Genomic DNA, 27,338 nt, shown 5'->3' with positions numbered 1-27,338 from the left:
TGTCTCCTCAAGGTGGGAAATTCATCACAGTCATGTGGGACTGGTACATGTACATCACATAGGTGACATTGGGACTAGTACACATACAGCGGGTGAAATAGCTATTGAACATGTCACCAATTTTCTAATAAATATATTTTGAAAGGTGCTATTGACATGAAATATCAGTAACAAACCATTCTATGTAGATGGACAGAGGAGCTAGAGACAGAGCTCCTCCCTCTCCTATTTACATAAAATATTCTCAGTAGCAGCTGCCATCTCCTATCTCAGTAAGGCTACGTTCACATTTGCGTTGTGCGCCGCTGCGTCGGCGACGTAACGCACAACGCAAATAAAAACGCACCAAAACGCACGCAAGAACGATGCGTTTTGTGACGCATGCGTCGTTTTTTGCCGAAATTTGGAAAAATGCAACTTGTTGCGTTTTCTGCGCCCGACGCTTGCGGCAAAAAAAAACCGCATGCGTCGCACAACGCAGCACAACGCATGTCCATGCGTCCCCCATGTTAAATATAGGGGCGCATGACGCATGCGTCGCCGCAGCGTTTCCCGACGCTGCGTCGGGAAACGCTAATGTGAACGTAGCCTAATTGGAAAGTCAGTCTTCACTGAATACAGATTTTACCTCAGAAGTGAGAATTTTGGTAATGACTGATCAATTCTGGCAGAGAAAGAAGCAGATCTCTGTGCTGAGATATAATAATAATCTTTATTTTTATATATTACATCGTTGATTATTTTCATGAGTACCATTGATTTATGTAATACAAAGTAAAACTATGGTTATGCTATAGCATTTAAAACCTAGATAAGATTGTTAATTTTCAGAGCAAGCAGAAAAAGCATTTTGAAAATGATAATTTTGAAATTTTCACAAAAATTACTTTAAAAGCATCTGTCATAGGAACAGATTGATTTAAATAAGGTCATCTGTTAGAAAGTAACACTTAGCTTCTAACTAATTGGAAGAACAAGCTTTTTATTGCTTTATTGTTTCCTGTCCATTTATCCCACAGGCACGGAGTGTATCCTAGTGTAAAGCATGGGCACAATGCACTAGCTGCTTTTAGGTTCAATAGAAGGTGTCCCCTTGAAGTTAGAGTGCGTTTTTCTGCCCCTCGTTCCTCATTGGTGGATAACCTTTTCTTAAATACTATATTGAATGTACTATATACAATGTAATATAAAAATACCCTATACTCACCACCTTTATCGGCACCATTCCAGTGATGTCAGTGTCAGGTGTCCGGAGGCACACAAGACAATCAGGGCTGCTGTATCATTCTTTTAGGTGTCTGAGATCATCCAAAGGAAGTGAGAACACAGTAGGTCAATAGTGGCCACTGGTTGGCTTTTGTCAGAACAATACAATGTGACTCTCAGGAGACCCAATGCCGACATCACTAGAATGACAATTATAGGAAACAACAGGCCTAAACTATGGCACTTCCTAAATCTCAAACATTACCTACAAATATTGGAGGTTAAAGCCAAATATTGTCAAAAAATAATCCATGTTTATTGAAATTCTTTAATTAAAAAGTTAATGACAGAGATACAGATGCAAAAATACTGCTAATTAACAGGTCAAGCTAAACAATGAGTAACTCCTACTGCATGAAGAAAGTGAATACATAACATTAAATATAAGTGGTTGCTAGACCTATATAAAACACAATTGATGAATTACACGTATTATTTTGCAAAGGGAGTCCATCAATTAATCAATAGTAGATGTTAATTAAATGTATACAAAGTGACTGGTGTATTTTTAAATGGTACAGCTTGAATTGATTTGGCTGGGTTTCTGGTGATATACTTCTATTCATAGTAGGGGCAGCACGGTGGCTCAGTGGTTAGCACTGCAGCCTTGCAGCGCTGGAGTCCTGGGTTCAAACCCCACCAAGGACAACATCTGCAAAGAGTTTGTATGTTCTCTCCGTGTTTGCGTGGGTTTCCTCCGGATTCTCCGGTTTCCTCCCACATTCAAAGACATACTGATAGGGAATTTAGATTGTGAGCCCCATCGGGGACAGTGATGATAATGTGTGCAAACTGTAAAGCGCTGCGGAATATGTTAGCGTAAAAATAAAGATTATTATTATTATTATTGTAATAAATATGCTTATAAAGTGCATACTAGCAAGGGTTAACGGAGGTAAATAGATTGTCTAAACTAGCCTAAATAGAAACAAACGTACAGAAATCCGGTAATTAATATATAGGTATGTAATGGCGCTCACTCGATAGCGAGCCTCCTGACGTTACTGCCCTTCACTATGGAGATAGCACCATTACATACCGCTGCCATCAATGTACTGACAGGACTATAAATAGACTCTGGATTGTTACCCGGCATTGACACACACACCACTAAGGATGAAGCTCACGCAAAACGCGCGTTGGGGCGTCTTTACTGCCAACAGGTCAGGTATACAGTCAGGAAGTGCATAAAAACTCACTCTTATTTTAATTTTGTTTGTAAAGCAAGTTGTGTTGTATATGTGTTACTGATCATGCTGCAGTGCCCGGAAGTTAACCATAGGGGGCGAAAATGGCTCGCTTCCACATTAGAAGACACCAGAATAATAAATACCACCGGACTCTTTTCATTGGGTTCCATTAGCTTCAAAAAGATTGTAAATTTGAGTTCAAGCTGTTGAACAGTTTTCTCCTCTGATATTAATTGTTGAGATGCAACTAGACTCATTAGATGGTTGGTCAGTCTAATGAGTATGAGTAATCTTATGTCTATGGGCGCCTTAGGAACCAGGAAAACAAAAGTTGTCACTTGTTATTTTTTACTTGTAATGCCATTTACCATATGTACTCAAAGCCTTGTACTGTTCTGTTGTGGGAAACTGTACTCTATAAAATGATGACACGTCATTAAGCAGGAAAAGTGTAAGGACAAACATTATGGTAAGCGTGATAGTCTGTTTTCATTTTTCAATTTCGCTTGATTACAAATAATATACCCATATGTACCCATATCTACCGGCTTAGTATTGATGCTCCACTTAAGTTTTTCCACAATTCACATAACAGATGTTTTTTTAACTGTATGAACAAGGGTTTCCCTCATTGTTGTTATTATGGAAACAATACTAAGATACCTGTTTTTAAGTTTTCAAATAACAAGTCCTTTTCCCAAATGTGTAACATTCTGCTCACAAAATGAATATATTGATACATACGGAAGTTACTTGGCTTGAGTATTGTTATGTTAGATTGCCATCTGTTGTAAGAAAGTCAAACTGCATAAGTAAAATACTATGAAACTGATTTTAACAGCAGAATTATAAACAATCTGAAATTCAGTTTAAATGATCTTTGAGAAGAAAGAGAAAAAGAAGCAAATAACTAAAATGAGAATTGTATACACAGTAGCTCAACCAGGGTGATATAGTAAGTTTAGTAAATCATATGTGTTGCAGTATAACTTTGCTCCATTGTTGGTCATCTGCAGTCATGTTCATCTGCAAATTCTCATCTCCAATTAGCATTCACCATGGAAATGTCTTTAGCAACATTATAAGTGTATCATAAAAACTTGATGTAAAGGGAAACTATCTTTTTGTAAGTTTTAAAATTGTCAGAGAAGTGAACGATCACATTGGTACAATATGCTAAATAAGATCAAGCAAAAATAGAGGGGACCCCACGTCTTTTTAAAATTTATTTTAACATAGTGCGCCGGGCCAATCACAAACATGCCAATACTTGTTCACCCATCACTAATGGCCAGTATCTTTAGCAAGGAACCGTGGGTGCCTGGAGCAGGGCAGCGCAAATCTTTTGACTTAATTCTTAAATTATAATTGATAGCTAATCCAATTTATTTCCAGAAAGAGGATATCTGAGGGCAATACCCAAAATATACTGTTTGTGAAAATGTTCCCTCCTGTTTCTCACATCTCTTGCACAAATTTAATGTCTTCAGGACCAATTTATATAGAGAGCATAGCATCTTGTAACACCTGCTCAGAAACCTATAGGAATTCCCTTGTTTTCAATCAAAATTCTTAACTATTTCTGTTTTGGCTCCATTAAATAAGTTAGATGAAAATTATACTTCTTAGGGTTTGTTCCCACAGTCAATAAACGCTGCGGGTTAGAAGTTGCGTACATCCACGGCGTCCAACCCGCAGCGGCCTGATGTTACGGCATAGTGGAGGGGATTTCATGAAATCCCATGTTCACTATGCGTGCATGGACGCCTCCGGCTTCCCTGCGTAAACGGACATGTGACGCGTCTTTCCAGACCGCAACATGCCTATTTATCTTACGGAGACGCTCAGTCTCCGCAAGATAGATATCACCAGTCCAATGTAGTGAATGCATTCAAAAGCCGGCAGCTCTGTGGACGGAGTGGACATGTGCTGCGTCCAAAGCGGGACTTGATGCGAGAGACTCACGCGAATTTTCGCACTCGTCTCGCAAGTGGGACACCAGCCTAAGTGAGATATTTTCGATCTAGGTATTTGAGTGTCCTTAGTAGTTCCAAGGGTATAACCTTCCTTTTCCTATAAAATTATTGCTTGTATCAGAAACATAACACTTTTGTATGAAGTTAAATTATATTTTTTCCTTAAAGAAACACTCCCATCAAAATGTTGTCATATTAATATTTTGCAATCATCTTATTATCTGTGTACTTACAATTGCTAATTTTGCCCTTCCACCCAGTTAATTCTTCTTTTTTACATTAGGTCCATGACATGACGTGTATTAAAACTGACTAGCTGAATCCTTCTAATCTGTATGTAGAAACAGGAGGTCAATTTCCCTGTATGACTCATCAGTCACTGCAAAAGTCACTGGCAGGAGGGAGGGGAGGAACAGCTGGCTCAGGAGTTGTAGAGAGGAATGATTTCTTCCTGTTTCTACATAAAGCAGAGGAAAGAGAAGAATTAGCTGAGTAGAAAGGCAAAATGAGCAATTGTAAGTATACAGTGCTATATAATATGACTGCAACACAGTAAATGGGTTGTCTCATGAACAAAGCTCAGTTTGGAATAACAATAATTTCCACAATTGGATGGTTTTTTTATGTGTCTCTGCTGTGTCTGACCATACAGAAACATGGTCTGATCTTATCACATCTCCTGGGAAGGAGAGGAAGCAAAGGAGAGTATTCTGACATTACAACATGGGATCACAAATAATCCTTTCTTTGAGGTAAAACATTTTTTAAAACAGGCAGGGAGATGTTTTATCTCACAAAATAATCAGCTGTGATCATGTGCTGTGATGTCTGTATTCTTGCTTTTGCTTCCCCACTGCCCAGGAGCTGCAGACCATGTTCCTGTACGGTCAGACACAGCCATTACACAGTACATAACAGGCACATTTATAAGATTATCTCAGCACAGGAACATTTTATTAAACACATCCAATTGTGGAACTTATTATTATTCCAAGATATATTGATGAAAATCAACTTTAAAATTAACTTTGTTTGTGGGAAAACCCCTTTAAGAAGATAAAAACTTTTATGGGAGTATTTCTTTAAATTAGCTCTGTCTTTAGATGTTCTAATGTTTATTCTCTGTTTTAATGTTCTACTCCTATCATAATAAAAACCATTTTAGACAACATGTGACAAATGTACCATTAATAAACTTTATGTATCCTTATGTAGGGGCAACCAGGAGCACTTGGCAATCAAGGTGCCTCAGGGCCACCAGGACTTATTGGAATAGAAGGATTACCAGGTCGTAAAGGAGACAAAGGTGAAAGAGGTCATCCAGGGGTCACTGGGCCACTTGGAGATAAGGTAATATGGGGCGTTATAATTACAGAATTTCTTTTAAATATTTTTTTATTATTTCGTTATGTCATCTATGTTGAAATAAATGGCTACTAGATGTTATTCCAAAACTAAACCAAAGATGATTCCCTGCATACTAGTTGAAAAGGACTGCTATGATATTGATGATCCCTTAGGATAGGTCATCGCTGTCAGTTCAGTGGGAGTCCAAAAGCTCCCAGATGTAAACAGTTGTGGATTTCCAGTACCGCTCCATCAAATGATTAGTGGCTGCTGCCGCTACTGCAGACCAAGATTGCCTTGTGCAGGCGTGTACTATGGAGGACAGAGAATGAACTTCAATCCAATATTGCAGCCAGCATGCAGCCAGCGGGTAAGGAAAGGGTGAATCAAACACCCGAAAACCCCGCCCCTATGGCTCAAGATTGTTCCCTCCAAATTCAGGTGACAGAGTCCCTTTAAGTTTTGTTTCCCAAAAGTAACAAGGTATAACACATTATACTTTTTAATTGAATAAAATAATTAAGTTTTACACAAAATGTGAACCATGAACAGATATTTTAAATGCGTTAACATTAATTTTGGTGATAGTTTTCCATCTATGTGATTTTGGTGACTAATGTAAAAAAGGTTTTAGTTAAAATTATTATTTTTTTTTTTCTTTTAGGGTCAAAGTGGTGTCACAGGATTTCCAGGGGCGAATGGTATACCTGTACGTATGACAACCTTATACTTCTCTAACAACTAACATGCGGTGCTTTGTTTTTGTTCTGTTTTTATTAAAAAGTAGTATAAACTATAAAGACAATCTGGTCACTAGAATTTTGCTACTCTACCGGAGAGCAGCATGTTGTACGTGCGAGATCCAGATTTCAGTGATGTATCACTTATTAGTCTGCTTGCTGTCATTTTGATAAAATAAATATTTCATCTGCTGCAGATCTAGCAGTTCTCTGAATGCTGAGCTCTGTATAACTTTACCTACACCACTGATCGTCAGCTTTCTGTGTACAGTGTGTGTAGGCATTGAGCAGTCAATCAATGGTTGGTGAAGGGTTAAACAGGGCTCATGACTATAGATATATTCCCTTTAACATGATACTTGCAACAAGTGATACTTGAAACGAGTGCCCTGATGTTCAATGTGTGTAAAAATGTTTTCAATTATCATGTGCACAGGGTCATGTTGGACAAGGTGGTTCAAGAGGAAAACCAGGATTGGATGGTTGCAATGGAACAAAGGGAGATGCTGGCAAGCATGGGCCACAGGGTCCAGGTGGTTCTTCAGGCTATCCTGTAAGTACTATAAGAACTGATAACAATTCTTCTTGCCTTTATGAGAACTGGGTTCAGAGAAAGAACAACATTTAGTAAGCTGCATTTGACAATCAAAATGATTATATTAACAATATAACTGGCTATGTTTGATGCTGCAAGAACGTCAATATATGTGATTGTCTGAGCAGATTGTGCTATATAGCAGTATGCCATTAAAGAGATTACCTTGACATTGTGCCAGCCTGATTTTCTTGAAGTAACCATTAGCTGAAATGATCACTCTTCCCTGACTACATTCATTTTTTTGAAACCCATGTTGTTGCAAGGAGATAACTATTTTCATTGAAGTGCATATAGATGTACGCTAGTAATTAAAAAAATAAAATAAAAGCAGTAACAGGAAATAAAAAACATACAAAATGCAAATAAAGCTTTTCAAACCCTTGCCTCAACTTAACAGTACTCTTAGGGACCTTGGCATTAAAGTATTGAACCTCTAGAATATCACAAACTATATGTTATATCAACGTTCTAAACTTCTATGAAGCACCTGGGGCTTCAAGGCACTCACCACAGATCTAGATAAGTTCCTTGATGGGTCTAGTTTTTAAAATGGGGTCTCTTGTAGGATTCTACTGCTTAGGCGCATCAGGGGCTCTCCAAACGCGACATGGTGTCTGCTAATGATTTCAGCAAATTTTACATTCAAAAAGTAGTATGGCGCTCATTTCCTTCTGAACCCTGCCATGCACCAAATCAGTGGTTTTCCCCCACATATGGGGTATCTGAGTACTTAGGAAATGTTGCACAACAATTGGACAGTGCATTTTCTCCTGTTACACTTGTGAAAATAAAAAAAATTGGGGGTAAAAGAACTTTTTTGTGGGAAAAATTAGATATTTTTATTTGTACTGCTCAACATGCTAAACTTTTGTGAAGTACCTCAGGGTTCAAAGTGCTCACCAAACATCTAGATAAGTTCCCTGAGGGGTCTAGTTTCCAAAATGGGGGCACTTGTGGGGGTTCCACTGGCACATCAGGAGTTCTCGAAACGCAACATGGTGTCCACTAATTATTCCAGCAAATTTTACATTCAAAAAGTCAAATGGCGGTCCTTTCCTTCCGAGCTCTGCCGTGCACCAAAGCAGTAGTTTTCCGCCACATATGAGGTATCAGCGTATTCAGGAGAGATTGCATAACAAATTTTGGGGTCCAATTTTTCCTGTTACACCCGGCAAAAATAAAAACATTTGGGTGTAAAGTAAAATTTTTGTGAAAAAAATGTAAATGTTAATTTTTTCCTTCCACATTCCATTAACTCCTGTGAAGCAACTGAAAGAATAATAAACTGAATGTGGTTTTGAACACCATGAGGGGTGCAGTTTTTAGAATGGTGTCACTTTTGGGTATTTTATGTCATATAGGCCCCTCAAAGTCCCTTAAAATGTGATGTGGTCCCTAAAAAAATGGTTTTGTAAGTTTGGTGGGAAAATTAAAAATCATTGGTCAACTTTTAACTCTTATAACTTCCTAACAAAAAATTGTTATGTTTCAAAAATTGAAAGTAGACATGTGGGAAATGTTATTTATTACCTATTTTGTGTGACATGACTCTCTGGTTTAAAGGGACACTGTCACCTGAATTTGGAGGGAACAATCTTTAGCCATGGAGGCGGGGTTTTCGGGAGTTTGATTCACCCTTTCCTTACCCGCTAGCTGCATGCTGGCTGCAATATTGGATTGAAGTTCATTCTCTGTCCTCCGTAGTACATGCCTGCACCAGCAGCAATCTTGCCTTGCGCAGGCGTGTACTATGGAGGACAGAGAATGAACTTCAATCCAATATTGCAGCCAGCATGCAGCCAGCAGGTAAGGAAAGGGTGAATCAAACACCCGAAAACCCCGCCCCTATGGCTAAAGATTGTTCCCTCCAAATTCAGGTGACAGTGTCCCTTTAAGGGCATAAAAATTAAAAGCTTGAAAATTGCATAATGTTCTAAATTTTTCGACAAATTTCCAATGTCAAACAAATGTTACCACTATCATTAAGTACAGTATTTCTGAAGAAAACGGTCTCAGAATTGGTGGGATCCGTTGAAGCGTTCCAGTGTTATTACCACATAAAGTGACACTGGCCAAAATTGTAAAAGTTGGCCTGGTCAGGAAGGGACAAACTGATAGTTGGGGAACGTACAAAATAACAATAACATCCCCTCCAAATGCTGACACTCATATACATATTCTCTGCCAGGTCATATGAATGGAATAGAAGGGTTCCACTGCAGATCTTACTCTGTTAGCCAGAAGAGGCAGCTGGAGAAATAAGCAGAGGACCTATTGATTTTAATGAGCATCATTTAATAATTAATTTTTCAGCCACATTGAGAAAATCTGGGGCAGATTTATTAATATTGTTCTTAATAAAGACATCATGAACCTGGAGGAAACAAGCAAAGTTATCACAGTGGTGCACACTGTTTAATAGACTTGGAACATTAGACATTGACCGCTTCCTTTCACCTCTTTTCTTGGTTGAGCTTCTTTAGACCAGTATTTTGCAGCATTCTGGTCCATTTTAGGACTCCTCTCTGCCCTGCTCTTTTTTTTTTTTACATTTTTGAAAAGTGATGCAAAAAAGCATTTACGGTAATCAGGCAAAAAATCTGGTTCACAGTGTGCCCTCCAGAATTTTGCCGCATAAACCTAGCTCTTGAGTTTTCTAAGCGAGGAAAAGTTTTCTTTGTAGTGTGTGTTAGGTCTCGAGTTCCCGTTTCTGCACAGGGGGAATCTCGAGCCATCTCCGCTGCGGTCTCCCATTCTTATCCAGCCGCAGTGGAGTCTGCTCAGCAGGGACGTCGGTCCCAGCGTCTTGCTCAGTCTCACTCTGTACAGAGAGTTACTGCTGCTTCTTCAGCTTCTGCCATTAAAGCCAGTGCTGGTCAGCAGCGAGCGGACTTCTCTGGGACTAAGTCCTTGTCTGCACACACTGAGCATGCCCAGGGCAAGATCTCCCGTTGGAGATCGAGGGTCATGTGCTCAGTGTTATGATAGGCAATTCAGTATCACAATGGACATGGAGGTCAGAGCACATACAGTGATCTGACAATAACCCAAAATAATAGAACGAGCTCTGAGACGTGGGAACTGCAGACCGCAATCCCTGATCCTCTCCAAACACAACTAGAGGCAGCCGTGGATTGCGCCTAACGCTCCCTATGCAACTCGGCACAGCCTGAGAAACTAACTAGCCTGAAGATAGAAAAAATAAGCCTACCTTGCCTCAGAGAAATACCCCAAAGGAAAAGGCAGCCCCCCACATATAATGACTGTGAGTAAGATGAAAAGACAAACGTAGGGATGAAATAGATTCAGCAAAGTGAGGCCCGATATTCTAGACAGAACGAGGATAGGAAAGATAACTTTGCGGTCTACACAAAACCCTAAAGAAAACCACGCAAAGGGGCAAAAAGACCCTCCGTACCGAACTAACGGCACGGAGGTACACCCTTTGCGTCCCAGAGCTTCCAGCAAAACAAATAGACAAGCTGGACAGAAAAAATAGCAACAAATAGCAAAGAAGCACTTAGCTATGCAGAGCAGCAGGCCACAGGAATGATCCAGAGAAACACAAGTCCAACACTGGAACATTGACAGGAAGCATGAATCAAAGCATTAGGTGGGGTTAAGTAGAGAAGCACCTAACGACCTCACCAGATCACCTGAGGGAGGAAACTCAGAAGCTGCAGTACCAGTTTCCTCCACAAACGGAAGCTCCCAGAGAGAATCAGCCGAAGTACCACTTGTGACCACAGGAGGGAGCTCTGCCACAGAATTCACAACAGCTCAGGCCCTGCAGCACATTCCATTGGTCCTCTTGGCAGGTCTTGGAAGGGCAAAGTTTCTGTGGCCACTTCCTGTGCTGCAACTATATAAACTGCGCATGACCGCACGGCCATGCGCTAGTGTACATTTGCATATGTGTGTTTGTTGTGAGTGCAAGTCGTCCTTGGATACCCCTTCCCCATTGAATGTCTGTTCGCGGAAGGTGTATGGTTGCTATCTAGCGCCCGACTTATCCTACAGCACTAATCACACATTACAGCGTCCAGTTGCTGTGACCGCCAGTACGGCGCCGTGCACTTCCTCTGTGCTTTCCTTACCCAAGCCTGGGTGGTTAGTGGCGTTCGTCAGTGCGGCACCGCATGCACTCTTGTGCCCTATTATTGTTATTTAGCTTCCTTACACACCCAATTGCGGTGTTGTGCCAGCAAGGGTCTAATCGGACTTCAATCCTAGTTGGGGTTGAGTTTGCTGACTACTTGCTCGCGCAGTATGTGCGGTACCGCGATCCTGTGACGCAACAGGATCGCTTCCTTCACGCTGGGTGAAGTTTAACCCACGTGTGTATACTTATGAGTACCGCCATATAGTCCGTCATTACTTGGCAGCAGGTTCCATCTCTGCACGGTGGACCCCGGGCTGCGAACGCACCATACTCTATCTGTCTTTGTATTTGGTGCGTTCCGCTAGCCCTAACAGTGTGTTACTAGGATATTAAATATATACTTATTTTATGTTACAGGGGGAACACGGTCTCAAGGGACAGAAAGGTGAACCTTCTTATATATCAGGAGACTTGAAATTGAAACTAATGGTAAGTGCACCATTAATACAGATTGTGCAGTCTTTGTACTATTAGGAATATTTACAAGATAATATGTACACAAGACACCTTATGCTAAATACCTGCACATAGCAGAGCCATGTGTGTGAGGCTGCAGAGCAGCCCAGGGACTCGATGTGCTGCTGCTGCTGCTTCATTGTGCCCTCTAGTAAAATATTGTCAACTAGAAGCAATTTTTCTTGAGGAGATTACTTCTGTATTAAGCCATGCAGGGGCGCATTTCCCAATTTTCCCAATGTGCCATTACTAAATATTTCAACAGAAAAATCCTGTTGTCTTCTGGAATCATACAGTATTGTCATATGGAGTCATATTGAGGTGCCCTATTTCAACTCTATTTTACAGGGAGGAGCCATATTACCTTCATGGGCATCAGATCCATTTTTAGGGCACAAAATATGTGCTATATGTTTTAGATCCTTTAAAAAAATCTAATTCTGATAGAAGTGTTGCAAACTGAAGAAAAAAATCATTGGGATTATTTAAATCATTTTTCTATTATGTTTTATGCCCCAAAATATCCAAACTTTCTTATTAGAACATGTGGACATGCTCTATAACATACTTGGTTATCTCAGGGCACCAAACATATGGAAATATTCAGCTCTGCTGTATTTTCAACCACTACTACATACTTTGTTAATGTAGTTTGTTGTTTCTCCTTTTCTCCTTTTAGGGGGATCCTGGTGTACCCGGAATTACTGGAGTTCCAGTGAGTTATATTATTTATAACATTTTCATTTTCAGTGTTTTTTCCTGCTCAGTTCTTATAATCTTTTGACTTTTACAGGGTGCCAGAGGTTCTCCCGGAGTTATAGGATTCATTGGCCCAGTGGGTCAACCTGGATATCCTGTAAGTGCATTTGATGTAAAGGGACAATAAAAATACTACAATACTCTCCGCATTAGAATTTTCCCGAGAGACTAAAATATTCTTGGTTTACTTGTATGATATATGAAAAAAAGAGACAACCTAAAGTACAGTGGCTCAGCTAAAAGTGTGTCAAAGGGATCCTCTTTTAAACCCTTGGCGACATCCACCATACATATATAATGGATGTTTATGCTAAATTAATAGAGCAGGCTCAGGAGCTGAGCGTGTTCCAGCTCTGTTGTGGAGGATGCCTATAGTGCTGTCATGGTGTCTGCCATGTTTGTACACCTATAAAGACCAGCCTGTCACTAGAGTTCACAAGAGATTGCAGGATTTACAAATGATCAATTGATCGCAGCTTCAAGTTCTTTAAGGGAAAATAATGAAAACTGTAAAAAATAATACTACAAATAGTTGTAAAAAATATTACTAAAAATATAAAAGTTTGAGCCACCCCCTTTTCTTGAAATGTTACAACACAATATAGAAAATGTTATAAAATTAACAAATTTCACCGGATGTTTTTTTGTCCAAACGAATGAAATATGATATTTATTCTATCACATACACGCAGTAAAAATTAGATCAGGAAGACATATAGACTAGATTGTACTAAATGGCACAAGTAAAAACAAATGTTTGTCCCACAAAAAACAAGCCCTTATATAACGCTATTGCCAGAATAATATAAACTTATGGCTCTGTGTAATTCAAACATTAAGGAGTCCCGCTAAATACAAGCTCTCATATATCTATTATGTACGGATACCAGTACTATATTGGTAGTGCACCTATGTATTGCAACGACTCATATTAACGTATGGTATAAGGAGGACTAGAGTCTGAATAGGCTAAAAGAATATCAAAGGTTATTAGTTACAAAAGAAAATAATCACAAAATATATATCAATACATAATTATAGGTACAGTTGTGATGTCATCCAAAGGTAAAAAGTTTTGACCAAGGAATAGATCAGGACATGATAAGATACGTGCAACAAAAAATCCTATAGTTTCAAAAAGAGACATATGAGTAATCTGATGTCAATAATTAATGTAATCCAAAGATAGGAAAGGTTTAGATAGGACAATAGCTCAATATCTGTTAGAAAGCAACAGCAGGTTCATGCTGGATGTATTATGTATTATGAAGGTAGTGGTTACCCATTATCTTAAGTAGTCCTGTCTGCTCCACGGCCGTGTTCCCCAACGCGCGTTTCGCATCAGTGTCCCTTATTCCTTAGAGAAAATAATGATCACCATAACAAAGTCTTATGAATTTCCATCTGCACAAAGCTGAGTTATACTCAATAAATGAATGAATGGGGTAATTGAATGATGTTATTGAACTTAGTGCTAACATTTTGAAGACCTGTAGATTCCAAAGAACCTACTAGTGATTTGCTGTTCATTATAACAAACCATTGGATTTCTCTACAGGGATCTCCGGGGCCTCCAGGAGCACCAGGACCACCTGTAAGTTTTATAAAGGCGCAAATCACATTATATTTTAATATATCACTAAATTTAAATTGTCAATGCGGCAGAAATACCATGAAGAGAAACAACATTTACAGCTTCTATGTAAACTTAGTAACTAATATGTTGACAGCGTTGTGTCTTGAATTCTTTTATTGTTTCATTTTATATTAATTACATTATTGAAATTAAAAAATGTTTCCAGCTTACTTACTACACGTGAATATCGTTGGCTGAGCATCACGTTGTTTATATGGCATCCTAAATACGTTTTTCTCTACTTAAAATGTTGTCAATAGGCCAAGGGTGGTATAATAAAAAAAAAACTAATTCCTTTACTGAGCTCCTAGACAAGTGAACCACCGCACATGCTACTCTGTCCCTTGCCGGTCTTGGAGCATCAAGTTTTGGAAGGGTAAATATTCACATGACTGCTGCAGCTGCTGCTGATTGTCTGCAGCCTTCACAACTCACCTACAGTGAAGAAGCTAGTGTGGATGGAAGAGAAGGTTGCAGCCAGTGGGGTCTGATTGGTGCAGCAGTCATGTGGCCTCCCCTTTGAATGTTGATGCCCTAAAACTGGCAGGGCCTGTATAGAGGAGCAGCACCGGCCTTGGAGGTAAATGAAGCAATTTTTATTATTATCCCACCCTAGACCTATTGCTAATAACTTTTAAAGTAAGGGAAAAACAGTTTAAAATTGTTAGTAAAAATTTACTTAACCGTCAGATTACATTGTTTGGTTTTAAATACATGAGATTTATGTGTGTAACATAAAAGATAGTATATTTAATATACTAAAATAAAATAGTTTAGTGATTTAAAAAAAATGTTTAGGAATATCCTTTTCTTTTTTTATGCTTTAGCATTTATTTTGTCTTTTTTTAAGGGTAGTAAGGGCATTGGATTTTACGGACAGAAAGGAAAACAGGTAAGCAACACTTTATTACATAAGAAAATATTCTAGGTAGTGATGTTACTTAGTGATTATAGGGGTTATCTCTTCTTCCTAAAAGTGTAAAATTGCATAATGCTCAGAAAAAGCAAGCAACTTTGTAATTTATAGCTCAAAGCTCAATTCCAGGATTTCTGGTCACTTCTCCAATCTGTAAGAGTTGGTCATCTTCCTAGGAAAAGAGCATGTGCTTGCCAGCTGTCTGCTATTGAGCTTGCAAGCTCTGCTCTGAAGCTGGCCAGATTCCTGTGCTATTGTGCTCCTCCAGTGCCACAGAAGCAATGCTGCCTCATATAGCACTATTGGAGAGTGAACATTTCCATTGCCTCACATATACTGATGGCCCAACCTGTGAATCATCAGGATTGTATTATTCCTGACAAGCAGAAAGGCAGGGGAGCAGTGTGCTACTGATGATAGGATCCTGAGAAAACCTCTTTGAAAGAGATTTGTCACTCGATTCATGCTGCACAAACTGCAAGTAGCATTCATTATGCCTTAACCAGTGCACGATTGTAACCAGGTATTTTTACGAAATGCTCTAGAATTTGAAGTTTGCTTAGGACGATATGGAGAGATGGCACTACTCCAGTGACAGTGTAAGGCACACACTACTATGCCATAGGTCACATACCTTGTGGTGTTTGGATGTTACCACTTCACTATGGCAGGGACAAAGTGTGATGTAGTAGTGTGATGTAATGTGGTGGAGGTGGGACTTCCTCTTCTTTTGCATGCTGTCCAGCAAATGGCTGAGGCATGATGAAGCTTACTTCTGGTGCTGTGCTTGTCCTTACTGTGGTCACATTTACAGTTCAATAATCAAACTCTGCAGTCACAGTGTGCTGGGGCTCTTTGCGCACCTTTTAATTTAGTAGGATCCTGTTCATGGACACCAGAAATTGTAATGCACACACTACTATTCCATAGGCCACACACCATGTTGTGTGCAGATGTTACCACTTCACTATGGCAGGGACTAAAAAATAAAGAAAATAAAGTTTTTGACGCCAGGGTGCACATCATTAACCTCTGCTTCCTAGTAGTGTGATGTAATGTTGTGCTCTCCAAATAGTCAAGAAAACAGGGAGGCCAGAGAGGGCTGTTATGAACTTTTACATCTTGCACAAATGCACAGGTATATCCAGATAAATGATTATTTAACAGAGATTCAGTAATGCAGATCTATAAATGGTGCAGTGATTTCTGAACTCCAACTTCTGCTTAGATGCACAGTCCTTATCACAATTATCTGAAGCGAAGGCTGTGGTTTCTTTTATACAGGAGCTTTGACTGCTTCCTTGCCTGTCCCTTCAGCTTTCCTAAGCATTACACTTGTACACAAAATGTTTCCTTCTTTACCAAACCCAGGACCCAGTCATGTGGTTTAACTGTATGACCTTAAGGCCATATATGGTTAACTCTTTACAACCTCCTGATAGCAGAACATAACATGTACATCACTCTATACATATATAACCCACTTCTGTATACTGAATTCTCATGTGCATTATCTTCAAAGGGCAGCTGCTAGCTCTGCTACATCTTAAGGGCACATACACTACAACTTTGGAGCATTACATCAGTACCGCATGGTATTACTTCATTTCTTTGACCGGTCTGTTTCTATGTACAAATGTGGGCAGTGTGGCGAGGTACCAGCCATGTGCAGTGCAGGATTTGTTACGTCTCCAGCTGGCTCTTCAACCTGTATTCTCTCTCAAATGAGAGCTTTTCAAAGAAAAACATGCCTGACTGCAGTTGTGCAGGCTTGCACTTTCATTTTTTGAACTCGTGAAATTCTGAAAGGTAAAGTATCATTTTGCGATGACCATATTACACCATTGTCTAAATATGCAAGTAAACAATGCTTCCACACAGTTGCTTTTCTTAGAATTGAATGTTTATGATGTAGAGTATACGGGAATTATCACCACATTAAGTTATTCTAACCATATTTATGCTTACATTACAGGGTGAACAAGGCAGTCCTGGACCCCAAGGCCTTCCATGTCAATTAGCAGTAATCAGAACATCTCTTTATGATTTTATAGTTCATTTATAATGTGTACAATTTTCTGTCTAAGTGTATGCCTACTGAGCAAAAAGTTCCAAGGTCCTTTAAGATGTTATATAGGTTAGTTTTCAAGTGCGCAAAAATAATATTAGACAGATTTTGTACTGAAGAGTAATTTCACAAAAATTTAGCAACATTTAAAATAGTCGAAAATGATAAATTAGGCTAAAAGATTGTGAAAAGTAAAACCAAACCCATGTTTTCAAAACAAAAAAACAGACAAACCCAAGTAAGGTGAACTTAAAATTACACAAACTAAACAATGAATAAGGCGCAAGCATAACAGTCAGTATTAGAACCATTTATAATCCAGCGCAAATTTAAAGATTAATCAGAACCTGTGTTTTTATTGTCTGTAAATAGATCACCATTACAATATTATTTTCTTCCAATAGAATACCAATAATTTGATCAGTTCCCAAGAACTGCTACCTAATAAGCACTGCCATCAAAATTTTCATCCTCTTAATATATTGCAATTAGTGAGGGGCGAACGTGCTCGGATTATCCAAGCATGGTTGTGTGCTAGTAGAGTATCTTTGGCATGCTTGAATACTGTATTCGAGTAGCCTCAACTGCATGTCTCGCAGCTGTCCAACAGCCGCACTGATGCAGAGATTGCCTGTTTGTTAGACAATCTCTGCATGTGTTGCAGATGTCGTACAACCGCGAGATATGCAGCCATGGCGACTCGAATATAGTATTCAAGCACGCCGAAGATACTCTATTCACTCCCCATAATTTGGGGGTCAAAATAGTCACTACACCCCTCAATAAATGCTTTCAGGGGTATAGTTTACAAAAATGGTATCACCTTTGAGTGTTTGTTTTTTCTACTAATGCGTAAAGGTCTCAGCAAATGCAATCTGGCGACTGGAAACCATTTCAACAAAATTTGAGCTCCAAATGGTGCTACTGCCCTTCTGAGTCATACAGTGCACCAAAACAATAGTATCCGACAACATATAGGGTATTTCCATACTCTTGAGTAATTATGTTGTTCTTCTTTCTCCTACTACTTCTTTTGAAAATGTTTGCCTTAGATCATGCCTTAGATCATGTAAAGCTACTGAATGGTTAACAAAAACTACTATACATCATGTAGAATACTAGGTATGCATTTTAAAAAATAGTGTAATTTGCAGGGGGATTGTAATAAATAGGCCCATCAAAAGCACTTGGGAACTAAACGGTTCCCTTAAAAATAGTTTTTTTTTTAATTTGAGAAATTTGCTGCACATCTTATAAGCCATCTAATGTCACCCCCCAAAAATAATCGGACATATACACATAACATCATGATAAAGTAAACAGATGAGAAATTTACTCTTTTGTGTGGTGTGACCAACACATTAAAATTTGAAAAGTGCAAATTTTCTTTTTTTTTATTTAATTAATTTAACAAATATCAACCTAAATATACTACAGTACAGTGTGTCATGAAAACATTTGAGTTGAATCGAATTCTACGTGAATTTTACAAAAACTCGCATTCTGGAGAATACGGATTTCTTATAATTCACTCGGCATGTTTTCACCAAGATGGCGGCCAAATGTGGCCACCACCTTGTTGAAGAGTAGAAGGCTGATAAAAAAGAAAAAGAGAAAAAAAAACATATTCATCTCACTGCTCACCTCTAAGGCCACCACTGCTCCCCGCTCGCTGTCTGTTATTCCACGACTTTGTCGCATTGCATCTCTGGCCCTGACTAAAGTGAACACTGTGCTGGAGATGCAAAGCAACAGAGGGGCAAAGAACTGGATATCAGACAGGGAGCAGTGGGGACGGGGAGGAGGGTGAGTGATGAGGCGAGTGTGTTTTTATTTTTTACCTTTTGACGATCTTTTTCCCGCCTCCCCTGCACCCTGCCTTATGTATGGTCCTGTGTACCTTTGTCACATCTCTGGCCCAATGTTCAATCAAGGCCGGGGCTTTTCCCCACAAGCGGGCCCTGGAGTTCACTGCATATAAAGCTATATCTGGTGCCTTCTCAGGGCCAGAAGCCTCAACCTAGAGTGAACATCGGGCCAGAAATACGACAAAACGGTCATGCACAGGACTCGGCAGTGGGCAGGGAGCAACGAAAGTGAATAGAAATATTTTTATATATTTTTTACATCTTACATTTATAATGCTCGAGGGCTGGAGATTCCTAGCAGCAAAAGAGTTCAAATATACTTGGTTCAGTCATATAACACCTTCAAATGCTGTATTTCTTGCTGTGCCATGCATTCTGTACCCTGGAGCAGACGTCAGTGCGTGTTCCCTTTGTATCATCTGTATTTTATTTTATTTTTGTTACTTTCTCTTAAACATTTTGTTTATGAAGAACATGAGAATCAAGTTTATTTTTCTTTTATAATACTTGGAATAAAATTAACAATGTCTCAAGATCTCATGTACTACATGAATACTCATTCACAATTCCATACAGATCCAAAACATCAGATGTGAACAATACTTGTATTTTTCTGCTTCTACAGGGTGAACCAGGGGCGACGGGACCCACAGGCGCACCATGCCACCTAGAGTTGGTGAAACCATCTGATATATCGTTATTAGATTATATTGTAAGTACTCTAATCACTATTGAGAAGCTGACTTTTCTCTACTCCTGGGGTCCCCAACCTGTAGCTCGAGAGCCACATATGGCTCGCCGGCCTGTGATGTGTGGCTCACGGCTGTCTGCCAGCTTAGAGCATTAGCGCCAGCTGAAGCAACCAGCTATGAAGTGAAGGTCTCCAGATGGAGACTTTTGTATGTAGCAAAGAGCAGATCTGAATGGGATTAAGACAGGAAACCCTGGAGCTTGGCATACTGCCTTGGTGTGAGTTCAGTGAAAAAGCTTTGGCTGTCATTATATTGGTAATGGGGCTGTGGGTGTCACTACTGTGAGTGGGGCAGGAGATGAATGTGGCTTGCGACCATTTCTCAGAGCTGAATGTAACTCTCAAGGTCAGAAAGGTTGGGGACCTCTGCTCTACTGTATTGTCAGCCTGTGCTGAATGCCAGGTAATGACTGTTATGCTATGTTCACATGAATTGTTGCAGAAATTTCTGTACCTGTCTAATTGATCTAAATTGTGTTTCCTAAAATCTAAGAACAACTGTATAAAGCAACCACTTAGATATATGTGACACATCTGTAGTTGCAGAAATCACTTTAACATGTCTGCTATAACATAATATTAGGTATGAAGTGTTTGTGCAGTTTAATTTTTATATAAATCCCAAAGTAATATGTATCAGTTCAAGAGGCCAGGTTGTAGATATGTCAGGTGGACAAAATGGACCACTATTCATTATTTCTTGCTTTTTTCTTTATAGGGAAGCTATCATCAGAAAATAACCTATTGTTTTCATCAGGCTTTTGTATTCAGTGTATTTTTAATTGCCTTTTTTCATTTCACAATCTGTATTAAAAATAAAAAAATAGAAATCTTACAATATTCACACTGGCCATTGGGCTTTTTAGATTCTAATTTCCTGTTGTTTCAGAAAATAATACACATACATTAGCCACAATGAATAGAGTCTGACCCTATCTTTTTGTATTTAAGCATCTAATGAGCATTTGTAGATTTCATTATGAAGGGAGGATAACGGTGAACTGTGACATCACCTAGTGGATCCGGTGTTATGCCCTGTCTATAGATATAAGGAGTCTGCTGAAAACTCTTTCTGAAATGACAGGATGTATGAGATTAAAAAAAGCCCTTGTAGTCGTTGTGAAAACTGTAAGATTACTATTTTTTTAAAGAAATATTGTAACATGAAGAAAAAAAACGTTGTCAATTTTTTTAAAACATACATGTAGCACAAATGTCTGATTTAAATAATAAGTCCTTTTCTGATGATAGTTTATAGAGATGGGAGAATCGATTAGCAGGACATCGGTCGATTGGCCAGGTCAGTAATCTGTGACCATTAGAATAGTAGGCTTGCAAATCTTCTTACTTCCAGGCTCTTCTTTTGATTAGCAATGCTGCACAATGTCATGTGTGTGCCACACTGAAACGATGATGTCTCACCAGCCAAGCTAATCAAGACAGGAGCTGGGAATGACGGAAGGTAATGAGCTTCGCAGGCCTTCCATACAGCGGTCACAGATTGCTGATCTGGCTAAATGACCAGAGCCTTGCAAATCGATTTCCAATTTCTAATATAATCACTATAAAAAACGTTGTACTCCCATGGCAACATTTTCAGAAACCCTCATGGCTTGCTGAATCCTAACAGTGTGTAATATACATACGGTACTTTTTAATTTGTCTCTGCTTGCCAGTTTGAGCAATTGTCATGTGACCACAAGTATGAAATTTGGGCACTTGCAGTCACATGCCGACTAGTTTCTCCCCAGCCTCTCTCAGAGCATTGAGAAAAGCAGATGAGAATCTAGTCGGTATGTGACCTCCAGTGTGCAAATAATATATTTGCAGTCACATGACAACCACTGGCAAGCCAAGACAAATCTCACAATTACAGCATGCACATTGCACATTGTTAGGATTTGGCAATCCCTGGAGCTGGACAAATCATTTAATTAAATGTCTTGTGAAATGTTTCTAGGGAGAAAAGGGTGTCAAAGGAGAGAAAGGAAATCCTGGATTAAAAGTAAGTTTTTGAATACCTATGTTGATGTTGACTGATGTGTTTTATGTTATGATGCTTTATGTTTTCTGCTATTCTCATGTTCCCTTTTCCAAGGAAGCACTGTCTGGCCTATAAGTCTCCTTATGACACCTGGCAATGTCCAAAAAGGAGAAACAGTAATGTAAATTATGCTTTTATTTTTTTAGGGACAAAGTGCTATTGAAGGAGAAAAAGGAGAAGAAGGTATAATGGGCTTCCCAGGAGCAAGGGTAAGTTATATACCACAAAACATATCCAAAAATTCAGTTAATTGCTGCTTCCTATTGCATATTCAGTCTTTCTAGCTTCCGGTGACACATTGCTCATATGATACTTCTCCTTCCAACTTTGGAAATACAAATACATTGTACAGACATGAATTGATATGTACCAATAATAGTAATTAATTATACTATATTTAATGTATTGTATTTGCATTTGTAATTTGGCATTTATTTTTTGGAGTGCGGTTATTAAAAAATTAATCAACCCTCATTGCAAATTAGGTTTATTAGCAAACTGTACAAAACCAAGTTGAAACAAGTTTGCACATACAGTACGACAAACAGAGTTAGGACAGAGGAAAGATATTGTCCTTATAAGTAGGAGTGCTAGTAATATAGCATATAGGAGTTGGAGATTAATTAATAGACACTAATAATGCTATTTGACAGACAACCTGAACAGCACATGACCCGAGAAAATTCATGCAAAATAACATACACATGCTTCCCATTGAACAAACTGCTTCAGTCCTATTAAAATATACTAAGAAGCATGTTTTTCAATCACTTACAATTTAATTATAATTTCACTGCCCATTTTTGCTGTCACCAGGTCCACTGTTGACCCAACCCCAGAGAATCCAGTGAGTAAAAAATGATTGTAGTAAATAAAAAGGCCCACATCTCTGGAACTGTATGGAGAATTAAAAAAAAAAGAATACTTAAGGGACAAAAGGGAAAATAATGCCTTGGAAAAACTGCCCACTTCTAAGCTTGCGACAGGTCCTGTTTAGGTCTCATTCACATGTCAGTTTTTAACCCCTTCATGACCGGAGGTATTTTCGTTTTTGCGTTTTCATTTTTTGCTCCCCTTCTTCCCAGAGCCATAGCTTTTTTTTATGTCAATATGGCCATGTGAGGGCTCATTTTTTGCAGGACGAGTTGTGCTTTTGAACAACTTCATTGGTTTTAACATATCCTGTACTAGAAAAGGGGAAAAAAAATTCCAAGTGCGATGAAATTGCAAAGAAGTGCAATCCCACAACTGTTTTTTGTATTGCTATTTTACTATGTTCACTAAATACTAAAACTGACCTGCCACTATGATTCTCCAGGTCATTATGTGTTCATAGACTCCAAGAATGTTTAGGTTCTTTTTTATCTAAGCAAAAAAAATTCCAAAGTTTGTTGAAAAAAAAATTGAGCCATTTTCCAATACCCGTAGCATCTTCATTTTTTGTGATCTGGGGATGGGTGGGGGCTTATTTTTTGCGTGCCGAGCTGATGTTTTTAAAAACCATTTTGGTGCAGATATGATCTTTTGATTGCCTGTTATTGCATTTTAATGCAATGTTGCGGTGATACCAAATATGTGTATTTTTTTTATTGTTTTATTTTGAATGGGGCAAAAAGCGATGATTTGAACTTTTATATTTTTTTGATTTTTAAAATATTTTTAAAAACTTTTTTTTTTACTTTTGGAATGCTTCAATAGTCTCCATACTTAAAGCTTCCATAACCCGATCGCCTCTGGGCGGCGCTCATATCTATCCGGCAGTGACAACCATAGAGGTCTGCTGGAGACCGCTGGTTGTCATGCCAAACTATCGGCGACCCGCGGTCATATGACACGGGCGCCAATGGATGGGATTTCCGCCGCAGATGCCAGGAGTGTGTGTTAAATGCCGATGTCAGAGGTTGACAGCGGCATTTAACAGGTTAACAGCTGCAAGAGGACTGCGATTCAACCTCTGGCTATTGTGGGCACATGTCAGCTGTTCAAAACAGCTGACATGTGCCTGGAAAGATGTGGGCTCATCGCTGGAGCCCACATAAAAGGGAGGGTGTCCAACATCGTCGTACTATTACGCCAAATGTCAGAAAGGGGTTAAACACGCATGTGTCATCAGTAATTTTCACAAATAGATAAAGAAATTACAAAGTTTCTCCTAAATTTTGCAATGTTAAATACGGACAGTGCACGGATGGCATGCGGATGCAACCTGTGCGCCATACATGTTTGTCTCTGACCCATAAACTTGCATTTGGACTTTTCATCCGTGCTGTTGGAAAAAAACGGACATGTTTTGCATGGACACACGATCCCTGAAAAAACACGTGAATAGCTCCATAGATTATAATGGGCATGTGTTGTATCCGTGGAAAAAAGGCTAAAACACGTACATCTAACACGGTCATCTGCATGATGCCTTAACTAGTATTCTCCTAACAAAATGGGTGCTTATATCTTCCTCTGTTCTCTTCCCTTGGCACTTGCAGTCTTATTTCCTCTAACCTGTGCAAAGAAATAAACCGATCATCGCTGCCGTTTCTTGTTGAAATTTTTTTTATTTATTATGGAAATTAAGCAGAGAAAATCTAATTATGGGAATAGTCTGCAGAAAAAAATTGAACATAATAATAACAATATATCTCGCAGGGTTTTTCTGGGAACGATGGGCAGCCTGGTGAAACTGGATATGACGTAAGCTTACCTCATTCTCAGTGTTTCTATACGATTTATTGTATGCTTTTATTGTGAATTACAGACAATAGTATTAATGGACATTTTTATATGGCAGTTGTGTGCAGGTTGTAGCAACCCAGCTCATAAGCCACAAGTCCCAACCTGCCCCGACCACCAGATTTTAGGGCATGCTGGGAGATGTGGTTTTAGGAAAAAGTCACAGGTGGTAGCCCTTTGATGTACAAGAAGATGAAGCAATGCTGTAATCCATGCCACGTAGTATATTACTATGCTCAGGGGCAGGCATAGATAGAAGAAGGTCCCTGTGCAAAAAAAGTGTGTGGACCCTTTGCAGCCCAATAATGTGTCTGTGGCAGAAGCTGCTTGATGCTTTTGAGGTTGAAATCAGTCCCCTTAGCTCTTGGGCCCTGTGCGACTGCGCCAATTGTATATGTCCAACCCTGACTATGTCTTTTTCATATATCTTTCATATGCCTTTTCCTATAGTATCAGACTTATTTATAGATTTATTTTATTTGGGTTATGCCAACATCGGATACCTAGAAATCTAGTCTACGTGTGGCACTTGCATGCTTATTTACCTTAATTGAAGTTCACTATTTTCTACTTTAATAGGGAATGCCTGGAAGATCTGGCTATCCAGGAATACCTGGCTTTAGAGGACTAAAGGTAAATAGGTTTATATACAGTTCCATTACAACAAATGTCCTTAATCAGTATTATGTATAAATTATTACTAAGTTCTGTGATACTCTTTGCTCCTATTCTGTGCGAATGAGCGTTATCCTTCACCAGACATATGTTGTACGTTTTACACCTATAATTCTTAATTCTTTCATTAGGAGTTTTGTGCACTGTTAGCTAGCTGTAGAGAACGAAAACTGTGCTTGTGTTTGTATACTTTTTTATTTATAAACTTTTTTTATTTCAGATGCAAGTAAGGTCTATTTAGACATTTTGCATTTCTTGTCAAATATTGCAAATGCCATAATCTCAAATATTACAAAATGCCTGCATTTACAAAGCCTAAAACAATGACCAGTTACATAACAAGGACAAATTACATAATAAACTAGTGCACGTTGACATAATATGTTTGGTGCAGAAAATACTTTATTTAAAGGGAACCAGTCATGTCCCCAAAAGCTGTGAACCTGCAGTTGTGGGGTTCATTTGTAAGTTAATAGTATTCTAAAGCTGTGCAGATGCTATAATGAAAGCCAGGCTTCCATTAGGATGTGAAATGTATTCCTCCTGTCAGCCTCAGGCTTTCAGTCATAGAGATACAGCCAGCGCAGCATCAGTCACCGCTCAGTATACAGTGAGTGGCATCTATAAGCACGTATCAGTCAGTGTGCCAGGGCATGCTCACAGCTGCTGCTCACTGTATACTGAGCGGTGACTGAAGCCACACCGGCACAAAACTATGACTGAAAGCCGGAGGAATACAGTTCATTTCGTTCCCGGTAGTCGGACTCTCAGTACAGCGGCCGCATGACTTTAGAACGCTGTGAACCTAAAGATTAACCCCATATTTGCAGATAAATAGCATTTGGAGACATGAAAGGTTCCCTTTAATTCTGTTCCTGAAAGATGTAGAATATTTGCCAACTTGCATAAAATTGAAACTAATTTCGGTTTTGTTAAAACTTTTGTACATGAAATAAACAAAAGAGTAATAGTCTCAAAAAATGTTAAAGAATACAAAAACGCAGGGAGTAAGAGCGCAGAGACCCTAATGCATGAATACATCACCCTTTGCTAAAGTTAAAATGCAGAGTAAGTATACATATGGAACAATATAAGAAAACAAATCCCAAAATGTATCAGAAAGGACAGCCATTGCAAAAAATGACAGAACATTTCTCCATGGAGGTATCTTTCTTTCCCTGTCAGATATAGGATAGCATGGATGTTTCCAATTTGCTGGTGAAAAAGAAATGGAACTACAGCTCATTAGGATGGATAACATTAGGTTGAAAAGTGACTAAAACTGCTACATGTAAGCACTAGTCTGAAGCTGTAGATGTTTCCGTCCTTTAAGTGGAGCTGTATAGATGTCCATTGAGCAAAACATTGAAAAATCCCATATTCATATATTAGCAAACATTCTATTACTGACACATATGTCAACCAAGTTAAATATCTACATTTTAGTCTTAATTATCTTATACAATGTACAGTTTAATGAAAAAGCAAAAACTGATGGTTGGGGAATTAGAATAAAACGTAATGTTCTTGGTATTTTCATATGTATTTATAACACTGAGAAAACAAGTTACATGGTTCCCATATATATACAGTATATGGTTCCCTGGTTCTCAGCCCTTGGACAGCTTTTAGTGGTTCATTTTTTATGAGCACATATTAAATCAAGTACAAAACCCCCTTGAGTCATGGTGGTTAGCAAAACCATATGTATCTCTTATCTAGCGGAAGTAAAAGAGAGGAGGTACAAGAGTATATGTGCTCAGACAGGCAGTAGATTTACCCACATATTCCTCGGTGTGCCTGTTAGTTCCTAGCAGGATATAGCCTCCTCCAAGCAGAAAATAAAAGAAGTTTATTAGCTGTGCAAAAAAAGGGGAATATAGCAGTATAGTGAATTAACAGGCTAACATGAATATTAATACCTATAAAACTAAATTTTATTTACATCATTAAAAAATAGAAGACAAATTCTACAAATGCCTGCAAACCACAGATGCAATATACAGATTGTATTATATAAACAAAACACCCTAGATGGCCCTGCCAGACCCTAATTGCACCCTTCCTAATAGCGGAGGTTGGCAGCCTAGCTTGTTCGCAATATGGTACCCCCGCTCACCGACGGCTAACCCTGGATGCAACCTAGCAGTCCCTAGTTA

At 38.9% G+C, this 27,338-nt stretch overlaps 1 protein-coding gene across 1 annotated transcript in view; it reads left to right on the top strand.

Annotated features, from left to right (window-relative positions):
• The window catches only part of COL4A2 (collagen type IV alpha 2 chain), a 372,124-nt gene that overhangs the window by 234,672 nt on the left and 110,114 nt on the right, over positions 1-27,338 (top strand). The window contains exons 5-18 of the mRNA XM_069757929.1: positions 5,648-5,782; positions 6,444-6,488; positions 6,956-7,072; positions 11,637-11,708; positions 12,415-12,450; positions 12,529-12,591; positions 14,053-14,088; positions 14,981-15,022; positions 17,022-17,069; positions 19,608-19,694; positions 21,694-21,738; positions 21,924-21,986; positions 24,421-24,465; positions 25,084-25,137. Of these exons, the coding sequence (XP_069614030.1) occupies positions 5,648-5,782; positions 6,444-6,488; positions 6,956-7,072; positions 11,637-11,708; positions 12,415-12,450; positions 12,529-12,591; positions 14,053-14,088; positions 14,981-15,022; positions 17,022-17,069; positions 19,608-19,694; positions 21,694-21,738; positions 21,924-21,986; positions 24,421-24,465; positions 25,084-25,137 (888 nt within the window). The remainder of the gene's footprint in view (positions 1-5,647; positions 5,783-6,443; positions 6,489-6,955; positions 7,073-11,636; positions 11,709-12,414; positions 12,451-12,528; positions 12,592-14,052; positions 14,089-14,980; positions 15,023-17,021; positions 17,070-19,607; positions 19,695-21,693; positions 21,739-21,923; positions 21,987-24,420; positions 24,466-25,083; positions 25,138-27,338) is intronic.

The sequence above is a fragment of the Ranitomeya imitator genome, chromosome 3 (assembly GCF_032444005.1).
Source record: "Ranitomeya imitator isolate aRanImi1 chromosome 3, aRanImi1.pri, whole genome shotgun sequence".
Lineage (NCBI taxonomy): Eukaryota > Metazoa > Chordata > Amphibia > Anura > Dendrobatidae > Ranitomeya > Ranitomeya imitator.
This window is presented reverse-complemented; position numbering and strand designations above follow the sequence as displayed.